The 23,674-nt window shown below is 48.7% G+C and overlaps 1 protein-coding gene across 2 annotated transcripts in view; it reads left to right on the top strand.

The window, feature by feature from the left end:
- Positions 1-23,674, top strand: part of HGFAC (HGF activator) — an 882,006-nt gene that overhangs the window by 627,830 nt on the left and 230,502 nt on the right. For both annotated transcript variants that reach the window (XM_085642492.1, XM_085642493.1), the window contains one exon: positions 15,354-15,597. In XM_085642492.1, the coding sequence (XP_085498618.1) occupies positions 15,354-15,597 (244 nt within the window). The remainder of the gene's footprint in view (positions 1-15,353; positions 15,598-23,674) is intronic.

Here is a 23,674-nt window from a genome sequence, read left to right as displayed (position 1 = left end):
AAGAAAATACTTTTCTTGAGTCCCCTCACTCACCAAAGGTTTCCGCTAGGTGACATGCTTCATCATTGGGGCCATCCCAAGCATCTACTGCTTGGGCTTTGGGGCGTGCTGCGACTTGCGACAGTTACGTAGGAGCACTATTTAGTGAAGACTGTGTGTAGTGCAGTGAGAGGGGAGTGGTGTGGGTTTAAATTAAAAATTACCTAGCTAGTGAGCGTAAATGAGTTTATTCGTGCTCCTAGTTGGTAAAGGATAAAAAGGGGGGTCAAGTAAGTTTTCTCTCTCCTGCGCCTGGGGCTAACTTGCAACCTTGAGCCCCTTTTTCCTTTTTTTCACTAACTTGAACTTTTGTCCTTTTTTTCACTAACTTGAACTTTTGTCCATTCTGCAGGGCTGTAACGCCATACCAACTCTAAGCTTTATAACACCCACTCTCTCCTAGGGTTATTTAGGCTCCTCCACCCCGGCAGACCATGAGGCAAATTTTGATTAACTACTAAGTAGGTCCAAACGCCACTATATATGTTTTATGTTGTGTCTGTTATGTCGGATGTCCCATCACGAGTGTAATGTCTTTTCATATGTGTTTTACCAGACTACATTGGATGTCTACACCTATTCTAAGTTACAGGAATGAGCACCATCACCTACGGTTGAAATTGATCTTAGATGAATCAACTGCCCACGACATCGTTGGGCAGGCAGCGTATTAACATGTATGTTTTTGTACGCGTTCAATCTAACCGTATGTAATTGATTTACGCTGACACTAATGTGCGTGTTTATTTTTCCATTTTACTTTATCCCCTTATTATAGGTCTTTGTACAGAGTGGTACACATGGGGCTGGTCCCCATGCCGTCCTGAAGAAGAGGTTTAGGGGATAACCTCGAAACATGTTGGCTTTCAATATTAGGGACTATCAGCACATTATTACCCAATTCCTTCCTTTTATTAACCCCCCTTTTTATCCTTTACCAACTAGGAGCACGAATAAACTCATTTACGCTCACTAGCTAGGTAATTTTTAATTTAAACCCACACCACTCCCCTCTCACTGCACTACGCATAGTCTTCACTAAATAGTGCTCCTACGTAATTGTCGCAAGTCGCAGCACGCCCCAAGCCCAAGCAGTAGATGCTTGGGATGGCCCCAATGATGAAGCATGTCATCTAGGGGAAACCTTTGGTGATTGAGGGGACTCAAGAAAAGTATTTTCTTTTCTCTATTTGAGGTGCGTCTTACTCACTAAGTAGACCCCTCCCTTCCCATCTAGCTAGGTTCTCTGATCCCTGATGTCAGATTTTTTTTGCGTTATGAGTACCTAGGAGGACGAACCTTGCCATATCCTCCTCTCCCCTCTCCTTATTTCGCAATCCTTAAATATTCAAGTGTGCACACACACAAACAAGCATTCTACGCATTTCTTTTCAAATACCTCCTGATTCTGTTCCTCTCAAACACACACTCTGTTTTTACATCTCTAAGCTCGAGATCCCTCTCGCACTCACCTCTCTACCGTTAGTAGCTAATTCTGTTCCACTCTCGTTACCCCATCTGCATCCTATCACTCTCTCTCATCACTGTTTCTACTTCTAATATGCCCTCTCCGCGCCTCTCTACCTCTTTCCATAACCGTCTGGATGTCTTTCATATCTCTGTACGCGCTTACCCTTTCTGCCTCTACCTTTTCCTACTTTAAATTCTCTGCTCCTTCCCCCTCACTTTTCACCTTCACACACCCCCATTTACCCTCCTCTCCCCTCGGCAGAAGACCCTACGGCCGGAGAGCTTGCACTGGAAAGCAGTGAACGCTGAAGGGTTCCAAGTATGTGCAGAGTCCAGCAGGGTAGAAGTCAGGGGGAAGAACAATACTGGCCTACAATGAGAAGGTTAGTGACCTTCCCCACCTCGCCTGTGCACCAGGGAGGCTTTAAGCCATCTTCATCACCTGATCCCTGCCCATCATGGACTCAATGTCCTAGGGGGCGGGGTGGAATCGCAGGGACAAGTGAGTCATGAAAAAGATAGTCAGACTCCAGTGGGGGGCCAAGGGGTGAAAATGGCCCATTCCTCCACGGACCCAGCATCGATGCCTGGCTCCATCTGGGTAGGAAGGGAGCAGAGGCCCTCTTGCCCCTGCGCAGGCCTTCAGGCAAATAATACATACGGCAATGCTCAACATGCTGCCATACAAACGGCACGCAGCTGGCCCTCAGGCACCAGTCCAGTGCCCACCTTATTAATCCGACCCGAGTACCGGTACTCTCCTTGACAGTGGCGAAGTGCCGGTACTCGGCTAGGTAAATTTAAGAAGTGCTGGTATTCAGTACCGGTGAGTACCGGCCCATTTAAAGCACTGTGGACTACAGCTAAAATTAAGGTACCGACTTAAAGCCACACAAAACACAAGGTTCAAGGTGGGCTCAGGGTCGTGGTGACCACGAAATCCCCTCGCACCCCCCAGAAGTCAGCGTGACAGATACACAAATGTAGATATTCAACAGCAGGAAGCATTGAACCCCCTCAGACGCAGGCATAGTTCTTCACGTGCCACACTGTAAATGCACTTGTTTCAGTCCAGGCTGATGTTTACCATATCACCTCACTGAGATACAGGCATACGAGGCGACTAAATCGGTTTACAAATGGACACTTTTCCCTGCAAGTTATTTTTCTGGCACGTGAAAACTGAGAGGGATTAAAACAGGTCGTTTTCAGCAGCTTTTTGTAGTTTAGCGGGGAAATGATGAGATGGGTGTTACAAAACAGAGCACATTTTGCGTTACTCGCCTCTCATCCTTCCGTTCCTGCCGAAAAAAGCACAATACTGCAAGGTTTAGTGTTGATGTTGTGATGTTGCAATAATGAACCTGACAATTAGGAGATCTGTGGCGATGGGAGCGTTGGGGGGGGGGATGGGTGGGGGGGAGTGTGGCGCGGAGGCTAAAGATGGACTTTGCAGCTGAATTTATCTGAGGGTGAAATGCTACCGTCTTTTTTTAAATTAATAATTGTCAAATAATCGTGGAAATGTATATATCCGAGTTTACCTTCAGCCGTAAATACAGATCCTGCATCGAGAGCAAAGCACCGACCACGACCATGTTTGCCCATGACGAGGCTATTTGATATATGATTTATTTTTGTTGCTTCTCAGGCCGGCTTTAGTCATACCTGTCTCTGCAGAAGTCTTGTTGCGTTTTAAGTGAATGATGAAAAGGGTGCGATTCGAAGGGTGTAAAGATTGAGGTATTTTAAACCCCGCCTTAAATTGGACTAATTAGAAAAAGAAAAAGAAATCACTTACACTTTTTTGTGAATAATGCCACACCGAGCAAAAGTGAACAACGTAAATCATGCATGAATAAAGTGTGAAACAGGTCGAGATCAAGCCCAGCACACTACAGTCGGGCATAGCAGACGCAGGATCTGTGAGGTGTGCTTGGCTGACATCAAAGGGGAGACAACTGGCCTTCAATAATATTATTTTTTTGTCATTGCGAAAGGAATACTAACCAAAAAGCCTTACTACTAAACCAAAATAAATTAATTCAAGTCGCGGGGCACATATCCGCCAAAACAGTATGTTTCTGCTTGAAGTAGATAGAATGCATTACTATAACGCGTTACTTCATACAGCGTCTCTCGGCGTTAGGGACATAATTATTTGCTGGTAAGACCCCCAACGTCTCAAAACCTGTATTAAAATACACATTTACATGACATGAGTATATTTCATAGTCGCACACTCGGTGGCAGAGTCTTGGAAATATGTTCGGATATTAAGCGCAAAGTGTTGTTTTAAAGAGTTATTGTGTCTTGAAGGATGCATTCGGATATTGTTTCTGTCCAGGTAAAATACCAAAAAACACTTTATCAATATTATCATTACTCCAGCATCAAACTAAGTCACACATTGTAGTATGTGCTTTTCAGTGCCGGCCATTACCTAAGCGTGGCGCTCTTCAGATAGCATACCAGAGACTATGCACCTAGCACAAGAATGGGTAATAGCCCCCCACCTCTCAATGCGCCCCCCCTCCACCCAAAGCACACACAAACACTTACAAACACATCTTCAATCTCTTTCACTTTAGTGACTCACAAATTGACTTTACCAGAAGTAACACAGAAACATAAAATAGAACAGTGGGATCCCAACATACCGACCTTTAAAATCTTGGGAGATTAAGGGGGGAGGGGGGGCAAGCCGACACCAGACCACTTTAATTGTGTGTGAAAAAGGCCGCTTTATTGAAACAGGTGCATATCACAATTTAGACTCCTTGGCCACTGCCTTACAAAACTAAAACCTCGCTATACAATAACTTCCTGACCCCTTGTTTCTTCCCCCACCCCTACGATCCCCACATCAGTTCCCCCATCCCCCAAAATACAACATAACATTCCATAACCAACATATAACCCAATCCTACACCATGTAGCCTTTCCAACTCCCAAACTCCTCTGACCGTAACCCCTACCTGCCTTCTGTGCAACTGTAACTATCCAACCTCTAATCTAAACTTATCCAACCTGGATACCCTTTACCTGTCCCTGGACCCAAATTACCAAACCTATAACAACAAACTCTATCCAATCCCGGCCAACTGTCAACCACCCTGCTTGCACCTGTTCCAAGCGACAATACATCAAACTGCCCCTATGTACCTGTTCCAACAAATGCTGCCCGCCATACTTCTATTCGCAATCAATCCCCCTCAACTAACGCCCCCTCATCCCCTAAATATTAGGGTGGGTGGGAGGGAAAACTTTTAGACTAGCGCTCCCAGCCACCAGGTCACCAAGCCTAAAATGGTGGCTGGGAAAGCGCGGAAACGCCCTAAATACCCCTTGGGCTACTTTTCAGGCTTTTGGGCTACATTTGGGCTATCCCCAAATATAGCCCAATATTTACAAAATGGCCGCTCCGGCCACTCCCCCCCCTCCCAATCTGCCCGGGGGGCAGACCTCGCTGTGCTCGGCTGCCCCCCAGGCTCCCATTGGGAGATTAAGGGGGAGGGGGGGCAAGCCGACACCAGACCACTTTTATTGTGTGTGAAAAAGGCCGCTTTATTGAAACAGGTGCATGTTGGCCACTGCCTTACAAAACTAAAACCTCGCTATACAATAACTTCCTGACCCCTTGTTTCTTCCCCCACCCCTACGATCCCCACATCAGTTCCCCCATCCCCCAAAATACAACATAACATTCCATAACCAACATATAACCCAATCCTACACCATGTAGCCTTTCCAACTCCCAAACTCCCCTGACCGTAACCCCTACCTGCCTTCTGTGCAACTGTAACTATCCAACCTCTAATCTAAACTTATCCAACCTGGATACCCTTTACCTGTCCCTGGACCCAAATTACCAGACCTATAACAACAAACTCTATCCAATCCCGGCCAACTGTCAACCACCCCGCCACCCAGAAGAAAGGGGGAAGTGTCGGCGGCTACGCCTCTTCCTCCCTTTTTTCTGCCCACCCCCCAAGCCCCGCGGAACCTGGCAAAAACTCAGCGCCTGTAAACCCCTAGCAATCGTGCCAACACCTCCCTTAACTCCAAAAGATACAGGTCAATCCCCATCCACGACAAGTGCACCCCATCATCCCTGAACATCTCCTGCGCATCATAAGGGATGTCCTTATGGGCCAAGCGGCCTATCCCCAAATGCCGACAAAACCTCACCATCTCCGTATTAAGCTTTCTCCTCGCCTTATTCACCGCACCCGGGTTCACCGCCCCCCTCCAACTCCTCCGGGGGACAAATTCAGTCCAGACAATGGAACAACCGGCCCATCTCTCCTTAATCAACCTCAAGTCTTTTTTCATTGCCCGCATCAGCGCCAAACCCGTCTCCCTGACCATGTCATTCTCTCCCAAATGGAGCACCAACACATCCGGGCACCGCCCCGCCCTTAAGATCCCGTTCAACACCGGCACCAATTCCTTCCAGCGCATGCCGCCCCTACCCCTCCACCCCACAGAGAACAAATATGTATTGAACCCCAAACGCTCCCCAAAATAGCTCTCCTGTGCCTGGATTTGCGCCCGCCTCACAAACGAATGCCCCACAATCCAAATGGACATTTCCCTGGCGCGGGCCCCATGACCGAACCTGAAAAGAAAAACAAGAATGAAAACCAAGCCAAACCTCCACTGCAACCTATTTTGTTCAGTTTCCCCCTTTTTTTTAAAATGTTTTATTTTATAGTAGCCCGCCCCCTGTTTCGCTGCGCACATAACGCTGATAGCAATTCGATGACCACCTCCCCAACTTCATAATGTCCCCGCTGTCCCAACCCCTCGCATGTGCCTCCGATGCTGCCCCAATTCGGAAAGAATGTGTACCAAAACCCTTCTCCTCGACCCCCAGTCTCCTAAGTGCTTTACGCAGCACTGCCAGCAATTGTGAAGCTTTAACGCCCCGCCCCTGCCGATGGGAAAAAAACAGGTCCCCCAGCCCTCCAGAGCATGCTTTCCACCGCATACCCCACCGAAAAGGACAAACCAACGGCGAGCACCCTCTGTTCAGAGCAACCCATTTTCCCTGACACTTCTGGTCTGTTTTCGCCTTCCTGAGCCAAATACTCACTACCTGGTCCCCGAAAGAGACCTCAACCCAAGCCAGGCCCCGCTCCCCTCGTGACCCCAATAATTCCGACACCCGAAAGGCCCCGAAAAACATCCAGGACATGAGTGTGGAAAACAGTATGGCCTCCCCTTCATCCCAACACACCTCAGGCAGGACCCCCATCACCCCGTCTAACAGCTCCCACTACAGTGGCTTCCTCACCCGAGCAATGCTCCCACATTCCCGCGCCCAGCCTTCCAGAATCCGAGTCCCCAGCTCTCCTGCGGATGGCGCGTAGCCCCACAGCAACTTCCCGACAAAAGCAACCCCCGCCAACTTGCCAACTATCGTCACCTTCGTCAGCCCTTTCTCAACCAGGTCCAGTATGAATTGCACGACATCCTCCCGTCTCTCCACCCCGGACGCCCGCCACTTCGCCCCTGAACGAACAAACTCTTCCCACGCCGCCCTGTATGCCAGCCTCGTAGACTGCGCTAAAGAGCCTAGAACCAATTGTAGCATCCTGTATTGCCTACTTCCCATAGGTGGCTCGGCATTCTGGTCGGGTTCACGTCTGCGTCCTTGGTGAGCCCACGGAATCTCCCCCACTGTGAACGAGACAAGGCATCCGCAATGTCATTGTCCACTCCAGGCACATGCACAGCGCGAAACGCCACATCATGTCTCAAACATCCCAGCACAAAAACCCTCAACAACTTGAGCACCTGCGCGTCCCGCGCCGACTGCCTGTTGACAACCTGCACCACCGCCATGTTGTCAATCCTGAACGTGACCTTCTTGTGGGCTAACAAAACCCCCCACAGCGTGACCGCCACCACTAAGGGGAAGAATTCAAAGAAGGCAATGCTCCTGCCTCCCTCCAGCCAGTACACGGGCCAGGGCTCTGCACACCACCTCCCCTGCCAATACAGCCCAAACCCCTTGCTCCCTGCTGCATCCGAGAAAATCTGCACGTCCCACACCATGTCCACCTCTCTCAGCAAAGGCACCCCATTAAACTGCTGCAGGAAAAACTGACACATCCTCAAGTCCTCCCTCACCCCGGCTGACAGCCGCACATGATGGTGTGGAGGCTTCTGCCCATCCAACGCTCTCCCCAGTCTCCTACAAAAAGTCCACCCTACTCTGACCACCCTACAGGCAAAATTGAGATGTCCCAGCAACACCTGGATATCCCTGACTGTCACCTTCTGTCGCGCCAACACACTGGTCAGCAGCTCCAACATGTTTTTCTTTTTATCCGCCGGGAGGCGCGCCTCCATCAGAACGGAATCCAGTTCAATGCCTAGAAAAGCCAGTGCCGTACTGGGACCCTGCGTTTTCTCCGGGGCCAGCGGCACGCCTATGTCCCCCATGATCTCATGGAAACTGTCCAGAGCCTTCTGGCAGTCTGCGGAGTCTGAGGTGCCGACAAAAAAGAAGTCATCCAAGTAATGTGTCACGACTTGGTGACCCGTCCGTTCCGTAAACAACCATTATAGGAACGTGCTGAAACATTCAAAGAGTGCGCAAGACATGGAGCAGCCCATCGGCAATGCTTTGTCCACATACCAGTGACCGCCGAATTGTATGCCCAACAGATCCCAGTCATCTGGATGGACTGGCAGCAGCCGGAAAGCCGACTTTATATCGCACTTCGCCATCTGCGCTGTTGCGCCCGCGGTCACCACCAGTGACATAGCCACGTCAACAGATGAGTAAGACACAGTGGCCGCACTTTCTGCAATAAAGTCATTGACCGACCCACCTTCTGGCCATGACAAATGCTGTATCAGACGGAACTGACCCAACTCTTTCTTGGGCACCACTCCAATAGGTGACACAATCAAATTAGGCAACGGTCAATCCTGAAAGGGTCCCGCCATGCGGCCCTCCTGTACCTCCTTATCCAATTTCGCTTGTACCACCTGTGGGTGCTCTCGAGCCGATCTCAAATTGTCCGCCCACCTCCGGACCCTAGGACCCTCGTACCCCAACCTGAACCCGTCCAGAAACCCCAACCGCAGCTGCTCCGCCGCCTCCCTGTCCGGATAGCCCCCACCAAATTCTCCACCTTAACCGGAGTATGAGCCCTTTGGCACAGGCCCCTTAGCCCCCCTCCCCCCTCCCGCCTGTTGTGACTGCTGCTGGCCCCCGGCCTTAAAGGCTCCGGACTGCCACTGCTGACTGCCATGCGACTGCCCCTGAGCCCCCCAACACTTGACCAACGAATGTCGCTTGCCGCATCCCGAGCATTTGTGCCGAAAACGGCAATACTCCCGTGTGCATAGTCCTTTATTATAGTCCCAGCACGCACCCTTCTCTCCTGACGTCCCCCTGCTGGCTCCACCCACCCCCCCTCGGGTGGGACCCCCTCGAAAGGGCTGATACACGAACGGTAGCCCGCTGGCCGTAACAATCGTCTTCCCCGACCCCACGAGCCCCATCGTATGCTGCCACAGATCTGTGTCCAGCTCTCCCCACTTTGCCTCTGTATCCCACACCATGCGCGCCCGGAATTCCTCATCATACTGAGCCCAGGCATATCCCCCCCTGTAATTTGCGCTTTCCGAATGACGTCCATGTATTTGAACATGGCCACTGACCTCTCCGGAAACTTCTCACAGTACACACTGGCGTATATGAGAAAAGCCGCTGTCCAGTTCTCTATCGTCAGAGGTACCTTAGGCGTCTTAGCCAACTCGAATTCCTCCTCCTTAGAGCCCTCCTTTGCCCGAACCTCCCTGTGAAGGAGTTTGAGCATTTCCACATATTCCCCTTTCCAAATCCTCTCCTTTGTTGCCAACATCAAATGCGCCCCCAAGGGCTTCGTTACCCCCATATACGGTAACCGTTTGATCTTCAATTCCTTACTTTCCAATTTCGTCTCCACCTCCCCTGTCTTTGCGTCAACTGTCTCTGTCTTGTCCATCACACCCTGAGCGGTCTTACCATCGTCTCCCTTGCCGGCGCCTTCCGTGCCCACTGCCACATCCACCACGTACGCTCCCTTGCGCAACCTCCCCCCGACCCCCCCCTCCTCCCCAGCCCCCCCCACCCCTCTTGAAACCATCACTGGGCGCCCGAGCAAATGTGTTTTACCTGGCGCCAGTGTCTCCGTCTGCCGCTCCTCCCGGCGTCCTGTCCTGGGGGCCGAGCTGCTTTCCCACCGTGATGTCCGACCCGTGGGCCGCGCCTGGCGTCGTGACACCTGCAAGAAACTAGCCACAACATTACTCGGCCCCCCGTCCCTACCGTCTCCCACATCACGCAACTCCCCTTCCTCCATACTCTCTTCCTCATAATCCAATTCCTCCTGCCCTGCACCCCCAGCGCTCCCCGCTGGTGGTGCCAACTGCTTGAGTGGTAAACCAACATTCTCCCCTGCGGTGCTCCTCTGCCGATGCCCCCCGGGGCGCTGTGACCCCGTGGGTGTTGGGGCTGGCGAGCCCGTAACGGGCCTACTTATGCCAGCCGCGCCGGGATCCCTCGCCGGTACAGGATACGTCGCCCAAGACTCCACCCTCCCTTCTCCTTGGTGCCATCGAGCCGCTCCCAGCCCTACCAAGTCCGGCAACGGTCAAGCTGTCGGTCCACCTCCTGAAAAGAAAAGGAATGGTCTGGTGTGCTGGGCCTACCTTCTTTCCTACTACCATCCCATCCCCGCTTACCTACCCCCAACGCCTCCGCGACCCATGCCTTTCCCACCGCGCTCAGATCCACGCTTGCCCCTCCGCACCATCTCCGCCTTCTCCGACGCTCCACTCCCACTCACCGGACCCCCCCGCCCCCTGTCCGCTCGGCCCAACCCCCTCCGCGTGTCCCCCCCAGCCCCCAGACCCCCGTCCCTCCGTCGCCCCACCACTCCCCACCCCGGCGCCGCGCCCCCCGGCCCCTCGCCTTCTGCCCCTGCCCCGGACGCCCCCCCAACCCCTCCGCCCAGGACTCAAAGATATCCAGGCCTTCCCAGTCCCTCTCGCTGCCCTCCGAGTCAAACAGCATCGGGGATCCCTCCCCTGCTGCACCCCCTTCATTGCCTTCATCCGCCTGTCCCCTCCCCCCCGCCGTGTGCAGGCCACCCCTTGCCCCCATCCTCCTGTTCAATTCCACCCAAAACGAACGTCCCCCCACCCATCCCCGTCGTTCCCGCGAGCGCCCCCTGTCCGCTCGTGCTCCGCTCCCCACTGGGGCCCCCACCACTTCCAGGCGCGTGGCCCCTGTCTGCCGTACGTCCCCTCTGATACTCCCACCGCGAGCCCCTCTCGGGTATGCTCGTCCCCAAAGTACGGGGCCCCAGGCCGCTGCCCTCTGCACCTTCCCCTCGTGCCCCAGACAGCGGGGCAGCGCGTCTCCGCCCCGCACTACCCCGAGATATCGCCGCCGATAATACTCCTGCCCCGTGCTCTCCCCCTTGCACCCCACCCCACTCCTGCCGCTCCGCCAGCCCCGGCGCTCCCCGAGCCGCTCCCCGTTCGGAGGCACGGGCCTCACACGAGCGTCCTCGCGCTCCCGCCGTCGTCCTCACCCCGGCCGCTCCCCTGCCTGAGGAGCGGCCATCACAAGATTTAGGCCTCAGCAGGGGGGCGCCCGACGCTCTCCCCCGCCGAGGCGCTCTGCCACGCCCACGCTCAGCCTCCGCCCCGCCCGCGCCCACCTCCGCTGACGCCGCACTCCCAGGGGCCGCGCTCCTCATATACGCGCAGCCCCTTCCACTCACCGATCCGCCCCTCGTCCTCCCGGGGGGCGAACATGCCGCGACGGCGGCCGCCACCCCCGCGGACGCGTGCCTCACGGGGCGCCCCGTCCACGTCGCGTCCTGCACGAGGAGATCCAACCTCCCTGCCTCACTCAAGAGCTGTATCGCCTCCAACACCTTATAGTCACCGCCAGCCATCACCTCAGGTACGATTGCGATCGCCACACCACGCTAAGGCCTACACAATAAAACTTTTAGACTAGCGCTCCCAGCCACCAGGTCACCAAGCCTAAAATGGTGGCTGGGAAAGCGCGGAAACGCCCTAAATACCCCTTGGGCTACTTTTCAGGCTTTTGGGCTACATTTGGGCTATCCCCAAATATAGCACAATATTTACAAAATGGCCGCTCCGGCCACTCCCCCCCTCCCCCCTCCCAATCTGCCCGGGGGGCAGACCTCGCTGTGCTCGGCTGCCCCCCAGGCTCTAATTCTGTTTGAGACGCTGAATTAAAGAAATGAGGCAGTTCGAGATTTCAGACTACAGGTGGTTTTACGTTTGTGCTGAGTGAGACCCCTCTACATCCACCCAAAAGAAAGTGATCAGAGCCGATACCATTGGTGAAAGAGACTTCTGCCTCGAAGGTATTAGCAATAGAAGTCACTGCTTCACAGCATCGCCAAACTTGCAAATCAGAAATGTTGCTGTCTGGTTTGTTCCACCCCTGAGTCGATCAGACCTGCGACAGATTTTCACTTCAATGGCAGCTCGATGACATCGGGTAGCAGGCACATGCATGGAGTCCACCGCCCGGCAACGCACAGGCAGCCCGGCGCCTGCCACAGGAGCCCAGACCCCTCGACAGGCAGTGAGCAGAGATGTAATATCAGAGTTTGTAGTTACATCTATATAGCGCTTACCACCCATGACAAGGCGTTACCAGGGCAAGAGCCGTTATACAGAAAAATTAAAAAAAGGTCATACATTTTTAGATACAAGTACTTTCCCAAATCACTTAGTGGAAAGTACGTGTTTGTGGACATTGCCATTTATCATAACTTACTGTACGGATGTGTTAAAGCAATACACCCAATCCATCATATTACATGTGTAGTTTTGCTTCATAAAATATACAAATATAAAAAGCATAATTTCCAGGGTTAAACGTACTATTCCCATGGAGTTCACAGAAGTGTAACTCTAAATAAAAATGTTCATGTAATCCGAGGTCAGGACCATGAAAGAACGGCCTTTCAAGCCCTAGAGGCTGCTGTCACAGCAAGCTTTCAACAAGCGCGGCCCATCATGGGAGGGACAGAAGATGTGCACGCGGGGACTGCCTTTACTGGCGGCGAGAAAAAAAGTCCCCAGTGTATCACACCGCCAGTGAATGGGGCCAATACCCGCGTGCACATCTTTTGTCTTGTTTGTCTCCCCGCGTGCACGCTGGAATCGTATCGATTCCAAAAGGTCCTCAGCATGGCAGAGCAGCGCATGCGCTGCTTTTCGCCAGGCCGAGACCTAAAAATGCCGTAACCACCTGAGCTACCTGGAGGGCTTTCACGAATCACCTAGAGCAGGGGCTCCCACTCAATGCCCGCTGGCCCCTTCTGACACCCTGCAGAATTCACACAGACACACTGATAAAAGCATTGCGAAAAGCACAGGCCCTTACCGACGGCGACATGATCACCTACCACTACATAACAGACACCACACCTAATTGAAAAGCAGTTCCAGCTGGCGCTCGAGGACGAGGAGACGGTTATCAATTGCAGGGTAAACTCGATTATCGCCCCTGGAGTCAGAGAAAGGGCGGAGATGGCTGCCAACAAGTAATGGCCAGTTTCCATTTCTTGTGAAGCATTCACGTGCGCGGCGCTTCCCAGTAAGTTGCTCCTCTTATCTAGATAACTTATCTCACATGCATCACACCTCATATCTGCGCCCTGTGCATTATTTATCTGAGATAATGCACAGTGCGCAGATACGAGATTATCTGATTGCAAAATGCAAATGCAAAAATGCAAACAACACTTGACTCACCTGGCGGTGGGTGGCACTGGCAAACCGTCGGTGGCAGCCAGGGACTGTGGACACTCACACAGGGACAGGCAGGGCTAGGCTAGAAATAATTAAATTATGGACAGGGTGGCGACTGCGAGAGAGGGCCTCTCGTCGTCACGGTCTCATTCTGGAGTCAGGGGTCACGTGCACTTTTCATTGCGCGAGCCCCAATGCGCATGTGTCACCATCAACAACAGCCGCGCCCGCCCACCCTTCCCCTAAGGTGGGTGTTCTTAACTAACTGTACACTGAAGACTGAGCAGGCCGCGCAGACGCGTCAGTGGAGACATCTGCGTGCCACGCGTGCGACCTAAGCCACCTCCTAAAATGGCCCTGAGACTGCTGCTGCATTATTTATCCAGCACTGAGATTAATCAAATTGTGCTTTTTTCCCCCACAGAGTGAGGAGACAGTGAGAAGGAGCAGACGCAGCAGTACAGTAGTGAGTAAGTGACTAGTGACTACTGTACTGAGTGCAGTACAAAAAATCGGCCCCCCGCCCCGCCCAGCAACAAAACCGGCCCCTGGCCCAAAAACCGGCCCCCACCCCAGGCAGCCTAAAGGGGGTTTGCCCGGCATTGCCAGTCCGGCCCTGACTGCCACGGCCGAGACAACTCCCACGCTCATCCTCTTTCTGCATTCAAGCCCGGGACACTTCAGGTGCGAGAGGTGTCAGCGGGCAAGCAGATCGGCTGCATGGAGCACTCACATTTCCCCTGCAGCACCGAATATCCACAGCCGATCCTCGGATGTTCCGGCTCCCTCCAGAGAGCTGGTCCGGCGATGGATGGAGGCTGCCTGCCTTGGTCAGTGCTGACACCACATGCATGGTTGGACAGGCATCCGGGGTCCAGGCTGTCCCTCGGCGAGAGTCAGCGGACTGACAGCTTCAGCAGCACCAGCAAGAGGGGTGGTTGCTGTCTGCCTCCAACAGGCGATCTGAAATGGGCAGCTGCAGTGCAGGTCACCTCTACGCAGTATCCGGCTCCTGTACAGAGATCTAAATGCCAGCGCTTCAACAAATCCGATGAAAGCAAAGAAATGTAATCCGGAATCACTAAGGTGCGTCGAAGTGTTGGATGGCAGGGTTTAATTCGGGGATGGGCACCGATCGGTGATCCCAACCCAGGAGCTGAAATCATTAGCTCCTACTCGGCGGCCGTCTTGAGACCAATCACTGCAGCAACCAAAAGTGATGTATTGGAAATTGACTTGTTGTAACACTGAATGCAGCACTACCGCCCCAAGGTTGGTGCTGTCATATAACACATTCTGTAATCTGTGATGATGAACGAATTTTGGCGGAGCCCAAATGGCTGTTCAACAAATTTCGGGGCAGATTTACAAGCCCCTTGCGCCACTTTTGCGTCAATTTTAACATGGGAAAAGTGACGCAAAAGTGACGCAAGGGACTTGTAAATAAGCCCCACAATCTATAGAAGCCCATGAAACTGACACACCTCTGGTTGAGCGAGCTTTGACTAACGTACCAGAGCAGCATTTTTAGTCACTGTTTAATAGCATGATCTGCTTAACCAAATCTACCTTTCTGCCAATTTTGGTGTAATGCTGTCCAGCTGTTCGAGCTGTAGTCGTGTTCAAAGATCCTATGGGAATTAACATAGGAAATCATACTTTTTTCGACCCCCCTTTTTCTCCGCCCCCTAGTTGACGGATTACCCCGAAACTTTCCATGCACAACAAGACTCATTATGACACATTTTTGGTAAAGTTTCATGATGTACATATGCAGCTGTTGTTTTCTAACTCAATATTAAGAATGCCTTGCTAGTCAGATTAAAAGTACAGTTTTTACATTTAAAAACCAAAGGAACAATATGAGATCTTTCAATGATGTTAACTTTTTTATGCACAGGGAGCAGTAGTCCCAGGTGGCCAACAGCCTTGCAAGACTGCATGAAGGCATTTTCCATTTACCAAAAAATCTGTAAACAAAAAAAAATCAAAAATTTGTTGTAGTGACCCAGTGTCCTTCTTTGTTGCAGAAAATGCGGGAAGGAAGGTCATTCTTGAAGATCAGCCGACACTGACTCCCTATGTGGTAAAACCAACATGTGGGTTAAAGCACAGTAAACGAGTTATTGCAAGAGGTCGGATTCTCGGTGGAACCTCGGCCTTGCCTGCATCACACCCCTGGTTGGCTGCTATATACATTGGAGAGAGTTTCTGTGGAGGAAGCCTCATTCTGCCCTGCTGGGTGGTCACCGCTGCCCACTGCTTTTCCAACAAGTAAGATAATGATATATTCTTCACACATGATTTCTCATTTTTACTCCAGCTTCCAGAAGGCGCTGCATTCTGGCGTATACCCATGTTTACTGATTTTAGTAAATGTGTTTGCATCAGAATACATGGGTGGATGCACGGAAACACCTATGCTCCACCCATGTAACACCTCCCCGACGTGAGGCAATGCAAGGCAGCGCGTTTCCTGCAGAGCCACACACATCCATTACACATTGGGCTTTTTCTGGCCTAGTAAATACCAGACTAGATTTTGCTGCAGGCCGCGTCACAAAAGTGACACAACCCTGATGCAAAATCTTAGTAAATGTAAGCCTCAATGTATGTGAACATATCAAATGTGTAGACTTTCCGCAACATTCCACTGCTCTGGGAACACAATCACATTTCAGTACACAATGCTTTACATTTCCCTTTCTTATAGCCATTAAAAACTTAAAACTCTGATACGGTGAAAAATCACAATAACCTTATCGAAAATATACACTCTAAAAAACCTACATATAAGTACTATAACATTTATGAGGGATGCCAAGGAACTTCCACTACAAAATCCGGCATCCAGTATCGCCCTTTGTGAATCCTTCTTGATCACAATACAAGATATTATTTTTTTCTCCCTTTCTTTCTTCCATTTCCTGCCGCAGTCATTCTGTTGCAAACACTCTGAAAGCTTCACTACTTTGCTCCAGTTTCCGACATTTCCATCACTCTAGCTTAACTCAACCTAACCACTTTCAGTGTTTGAGAACATTTGGACAAACCCCTTTTCACCAATCTAGAACTCTCAACTCTCAAGAATTACAAAAATGTCCTTCCATTTCCCGTGAGCCAAACCATTTCCCCTTTTCTCACATCCTGAATATCCCAGCCCTTGATTTGTGGGACAATCATCTTCATTCTTTACTACCCTGTCACATTCATTCCCAAGCAGGTCTTCACATAGTGCATGGTTTTCTGTCATACATCAGTGTATCAAGACTTTTTCCAATGCCACTGTGTGGGGTCGATCTTTACACAATCATGCTTACGGCTACATACATCAGATGTTCTTCCTTTGCCTTTACTCATTTTTCCTTAGAGATATTTTCACTTGTCACTTTATCCACACTGGCTACTATATATCCCTTCTCCTCATCTCTCTGGTCTCCTTCCACATCTTTCATTGGTAGCCTTGATAAGCAGTATGCAATGACCTTTTTCTTCTGTGGCATGTACTCGAATCTGAAATAAAATTCTTGTAAACACATCAACCACATAAAAATTCTCTATGTTGCCTTTATTTGAGAATGCGCAGTGAACAGTGATGGCTGGCATGCCCCGAAGGTGGTGAGACGGGGCACATCAAAAAATATAAAAGGTGCTTACCTTTTCTAGGAGTGCGACAGCCTCATTGATCCTTCTTTCCTTGAGGCAGGCAGGCTCCCAACTCCCCAGCCAATCCTGGCGCTGCTCTATGCAGCATGAGAGCAGCGCTAGGGTTGGTGGGAGCAGCCTCACAAGAGCAATGGAGGCCTTTGCTTTCTCTAACCCAGCTGTCTTACAGAGGTTTAAAATCCGCATGTCTTGCTGCCCATCGCAAGATGGCCGGCCAAAGAGACATGCGCATTTTAAACTTGAGAGCACAAAGCTCCCTGTTGCCACTCAGCAGCAATGACCCTGCCCTATCTTGTTGCTCAGTTCGGGACGGGTCCGTTGCCGAAAAATAAAATGGTAATGAATAAACTTCATTACCATTTTATTTTTCACCTCTCGCCTAGGCCTCTGTTTGTGGGGCGACGCTCCTCCACTCAAACAGAGGATCTGCCACTGGTACTGAAGAAACCAGAGGTTATTTTGATGGTTAACTCCGTACTGTACTACACACAAACAGCTTAAAATGTCTTACCTCCCACACCACCAACAGGTGAGAACTTCTTTTTCGATGGTGAAGTAGTTTGTCTTTGGATCCCTCAATGGCTTGCTAGAATATAAACAGCAACTAAGTAATTTATATATGTTCTGAGAGTCGCTCCCTTCCTCCTTTAAAATTACTTTACAGGCAAAACCGTTCAATACACCTAACTCTTCCCTAAATTCCACACAATACTTTACTTCGCGGTCAGTTTATTTATTTTTCTCTTCAACGTTGTGGACCTCCAATACCTGATTTGGGTGATTTGGGTCAAGTTTTCGTTTTTCAAATTTTTCCATCCAACCTAGCAAGAAGGACACTTCCTTTGCTGCATTTACCTTGTCCATATCTTTACTACCCTCAATACTAATGTGGATTCACAATATCCTACAAACTACCATAAACCTTAAACTTAATTCCTGTGGGTTTTAGACTCATTTTCACAAACATGGATAACAAAACTTCTCCAATTAAAGTACTGTGCTGCAGATTCTCCAAGCACTTGCACATCACACCCACCTTCCTTGATGGTGCTTTAAAGGATAATCATTTTTACTGTCTCCAACTTCACAACTTGCGGGATGAGTTCCTCATTATTTTTCTCCTCAGCATTGCCAACAATGTTTATTTCATCCACCTCTAGTTCTCTACAAACTCTTCCCAGTTTTCCTAAGCTCATATGGTCATAATCCCCTTTACCCTTAAATATCCTATAGATTTCAATCACAGCCAGGCAATACCTATTTGTTGATATGTGACTCTCAGGTTCACATATAAAGCAAGCATCGCTAGTCTCCTCAGTTTCACTTTTTCTTTTCTGTCCACTGCTGTTCCCTTCCTTTTCTTTTTATTGGCTGCTCTCTACCTTTGACTGTGCTAATGCCAGACTTTCTAATATCACTCAGAAGTGATAGAAACAATACCCTGAGCTTTAGGATTACCCCGCATCATTCAAGTCGAAGAGAACCACTGTCTTTTGTCAGTTCTGTTCCTTTCTTTGAAACCCCAATGAGACATTAGTTAAAGAACAGAAACCCTTATCCCACACTCAGCAGCATACTACACTGTCCAACTCCTCTTTACCAGAACCAAACCTTTGGAGCATCTAGGGCTCCTACTGGAGTTTTTAAGAGGGGTTTAGAAGGGTCTCTAGAGAAACAGAATGTGAACATTAACTCGGTAGCATTGTGTAGCAGTAATCGCATCCCTCCCGATAGGCGAGGTTGATCAATGGGACTCTTGTTAAAGTTGAACTTTCTATGTAACTGCCCATGCCAAATCATATCACCAACTTGATAGTCTCTTTCATCAAATTCCACAGTGATGTCCTGTTATTCTGATGTATATTTTGAGTCATATCACGCATCAAGTGACATCACCTTAATCTCTTCAGAGCAATTTTCTGCTTGTTAAGTTACCCCAGAGCACTTTCCTTTTTTGCTGTTTTCCAGTGATGGCCAATGGCTGTCTTGGAAGTTGTCCTCTGTTCATGAACCTGTATCTCTCCTACATTACTTAATTACTCTAAATAGCCAACTCATACTCATCCATGTTTTCTTTCTCGTCATCCTCAATCAAACGAGGAGTCAGATGCTGCAGCCTCTAGTCCATGTTATAATATTGCCAGATTTCTCTTGTCGATAAATGTTTTCCCCTAGTGCCTCCAAGCCCTCCTTCATTCCTCCCAGATTAAAGAAGTTTCCCCTGAGCTTCTGTGCCTTCCATGATATGAGTCACTATAAACAGAATAATAAAGATAGAGAGATTATGTAGCTGCTCACAAATACTTATATTATATTATTTAATTTACTTAGCAATCCTGAAGATTTCAGTGTGACCATGTATGCGGTTTGGAAGACTTATAATGTACACCAATGTCAAAAATTCTTATTCAGAATGTGGAACAATTCTGACCCTTCTCTGAGCCTTTACTTCATGCATAATGTGTTGAACCACAGCAACGCTTGTAAAACGATTAGGATACCTTCAGCCATCATGCCCAGCAGATGGCTGAACACAGTACTGGAAATATTGATAATTTTGACTAGGTTGCTACTATGAACATTCCTCTACTGATGCACAGTTGTTATAGATGCGCTACTCATTCCCCGTGTTCTTCCTCTAATGAATCGCTGTTGCAGCTGTGATGCTGGTACGTGATGATGGACACTCAAAACAAATCTGTTCCCACGCAATCTCCACAGGCCAACAAAATTTATATTCAAGACAGGTTTGTCCCGCAAGCCCAAAGTGACCCAAAACAACTCCCATTTATTTTATTATGCTGCTACCCACCTTCTGCCCCCAGTAAATACGATGAACGGTACACCACCTAGCAGTGGCAGCTGGCATGGTTCATGGGTGGTGGCACAGGAGGTAGGTGCGGGCTTTGGGGGTGCAATGTAAAAAGATTTTTTTTTAAAACACTTACCTTGCTGCCGGGTTCTGCGTCTCTGCTCCTGCTCTTCTCTGTCGGACTCCAGAAATAGGAAGCACAGCCAGGCTCCCCAACCAATCCCCTGACCAATCACAATGCTGAGCGTCGTGGTTCGACCCCCAGCAAGGGAATGGGGGCCTAGGCATGTTCTCCAAGCAGGCTGTAAAACAGCCTGCGTGGAGATCATGGAAAGTGCGCATGACTATTTGGCTGGTCCCAGAGGGCCGGCCAAACAGTTGTGTGCACTTAGGAGTGGGCACTGCCCTTCTCCAAGAGCAGAGCAGTCCCACCCGCAAAGCAGCACAGAAACATAAAATATGAACTCAAAGTTATTATAATTTTATGTTTCTTTTATATGCATTGCTTGAAAGCAGTGGGGCAACGCTCCGCCACCATAGCGGAGGAGCCGCCACTGCCATCTAGTTGCTGCCAGTTTCCGACTACACGTGTCTCTTCTGTCTTTTTCTGTGCAAGATCTCTACTCTGACAGCTGAGTCTCCACACACATAAGTATACATTTTAGTAGTAAATGTGGTAAGGCCAGAGAGAAGTGGCAGGAAAATGAGGAATACATATGACTGAAGGGGATGCGATTAAGGAGAAGTAAGGAAGGGGCTAGAGGAGGGCTAGGGAGGGGTGTAGGGAGGAACAAACCTATTAAACTGCACTTCTAAAGTTACTACAGCCAGAAAGGGGCCCAAGACAGTAACACATTACTCCAACTAAGAGCTGAAGTACTCTCAACAACACACATGGCCAACTACTGGTACTGCAACAGCCTCCTCCAGAAAATAATGGAGGTAGGGACTAAAAAAAACCCATAGGAGATAAGGTTACATTAAATATTATAATTCCAGATAGTTGAAAATATCAATAAATATAATTTAATGCTAAAAAACGTTCAAAATAAAACATAATTATTATTTAATTAAATAACATATTATATATATTTAAATATAAATATATAGTTTGAATATAAAATATTCTAACAACCTTTAATTAAAAAATTAATGTAACATTAACTTTTATTGAAAAATAAAATGACATTACTTTTAATGAGTTCTATAAATCGTTTTTAATATGTTTTAATGCATAATAAAAAATATTTTATTTTGTACTTTCGGTAGAAATTTATTTGCGGTAATTTATTTTTTATTTAAACTTTAGCAAAGTAATTTATTTCTTTTTTACTTAATTTAATATATTAAAATTAATTAAAGATTTAATTCAAAATTAAGGCATTTTTATTTAGTTTTACATTTAAAATAAACATTAATTTAGAATACTACTTAAAAATATGTAGACAGTTTTTAGTAAAATAAACTTTTTTACTTTTCCCTAGACTTTATCATAGGGAGACTGCAGTCGGGGTGGAGATCTCCGTATGGTAAAGTATAGGGAAAACTAGAATAGTAGGAGCACTTTCATAAAACATACAATTCTGGGCGGTATTACTGCTCAGCATCTTTTTCAGAAATAAACCCCAAAGTGGAGGTTGAGAGGGTGGTTGAGTGGTTGTTTCTGAGAAACAAAATATTAATGGCCCTAACATGCAGGCAGTCCTCTCCTTTCCTAATTGGCCAATTGATGATTTTTCATTTCCAGGGTTGCCATTTAGGAACGAAAAATAGGTGTCAGAAGTCCTGCCCTAAGTACAACAGAATATTCAACATAGAGCATTGGTGCATGGGCTTCTTTTAATGATTGACCACCAGTGTAGCCTCCACCGGCTCCACCTGAAGTCCATCAGTGCTTCACCACCTCAAAATGGCAAGAAGGAGCCATGCATTGTTGGCTGATTTGCAGGCAGACTCCTGCTTCACCAAGCTCTAAAGCAAACCCTAAGTTTCCTATTTCTAATCACAGTTTCCATTTGGTAGCCCTGGGTAGGACATAATGTTCTACATAAATCCTTATCAGGATGTCTGTCCAGCACTGCCAACCACTCTTTACGACATTACATTACGAAACACATCCATTTACAATGTGCACAGGCCATTATAACTCCGGTCAACGAGAATCCCAGAACTGTAAAGGGCACCCACATTTCAAAAGGGCTGCAGGACCATTCAAGTGGTAGAGGTGCGCTGCACAAACACACGTGAAATTACATATCATTAACATAAGACTAAAATAGAGATGGACAAAAGACTGTTTAGTTCTAGCTGTGGATTTTTGTCAACAGTTAAGGGCTGGGTTCACGGCCGGACTGGGAACAGTAACCAGCCACCAGTAATTCCACTCGACCGGGGGGGTGGTGGTGGGGGGTGCTATTGTCAAGCACAGCTGCACTGCTGCAGCTTTTATTACAGGGGGTGATATTGCAGCACTGCGGCAAAACTGGCCCCCAGTAACAAAACCGCCCCCCACAAGTGAAAAACCGGTCCCACCCTTCTGGCCCACCAGGAAAACACCCGGTGCCCGCTACAGCCAGTCCAGCTCTGGCTGGGTTTATGGTAATTTAAAGCAGATCTTATTTATCAAATAGAACTTTGTGGTGAGCGTTTGCCCCATTTCGGCTACTACCATCCAATTATGAATCTTGGAGTGCCATTAACTTAGATTGCTGTAGAGCATGAGTTTGGAACACATGACTTTGTTCCTAATTTTTCAGGGTAAACAGTACACATAAGAACTTTTGTCCTGAAGATGGTCTTATAGATGCCTTCACAATAAAGACCGAAGGGTCGACAATCCAACCCATGTTCTATGTCACCATCTCCTTTCAGGAATTATTCAGTGTATAGCCAATTATGTTGTTCCTGTTATTCAGTATGTGAAATGGGTTACGGCATAAGTGTTCATGATAAAAATATCTGTAGGAAAGAATGTCCATCTCAGTCACTTTTGCCTTTATGTGAATTGTAATTGGTACCCTTTTATATTACACAATTTTTTACATAAACTGTGACTTTATGAAATATACACCCGTAAGGAATTGTTTTTTCCTGCTCAATGTTGTTCAGTTTTACGTTTGATTAGTTGAATAATTAAATAATTCAATTTGACATTTGTTTGTATTAAGCCGCCACTTGGGGCTTGAAGATAATTAACTTTTTATATTACCGAAGACTTTGATATTAAAACGAATCCTTTGAAGGCCCTAATACCTGATCGCATAGATTAGCCAAGCCTCCAAGGGTTTATTGTGTTGCCCAGTTCTTGTTTCGTATGTTTCGAAAATGGGCATTTCTCTGCACCTACTTCTCTGTGTTCCTGACAGCCTCTCTCCAATACAAATCTGGAGTGGGTGACTGGTACACATTTTGCAATCCTTCTAGACAGCCATAACACAAGAAGGATAGGTGTGTCTGAGTACCCATCTGCATACATCTGCGTTCTGATGGCCTTGCCTTGGCAGGACGGCAAGGTACTTACCCAGTACTAGTACTTACCCAGTTCTCAGCATTCCATTCTCACCTTGTGCTTTCCATGCGTCAGCAGTGATTGTCCTCCCAAGCCTGAGCCCTCTGTTTATTTTTGTCCTCAGTTCACGCCTGGGCTGTCTCAGCAGTGCACTCTTTCTGGACAGTGTCCAGGGCACCGCTTATCAGCCAGACCTCCAGGCGTATTGCCCCTTCACGTTTATTTAGGCATATATGAACCCAACACATGTGCTGTTTGTTACCGAAGGCAGCAGAGGTCCCTGGTCTAGGTTGAGTGGGAGGGAAGGGGGAGATATGCCTCACTCTCAGGGACACACTGCCAGCTGTGTCTCTCACAAAGGGTCC

This window comes from Triturus cristatus, chromosome 2_2, assembly GCF_964204655.1.
Source record: "Triturus cristatus chromosome 2_2, aTriCri1.1, whole genome shotgun sequence".
Classification (NCBI taxonomy): Eukaryota; Metazoa; Chordata; class Amphibia; order Caudata; family Salamandridae; genus Triturus; species Triturus cristatus.
Note: the sequence above shows the minus strand (reverse complement) of the source record. Positions and strands in the feature narration are given on the sequence as shown.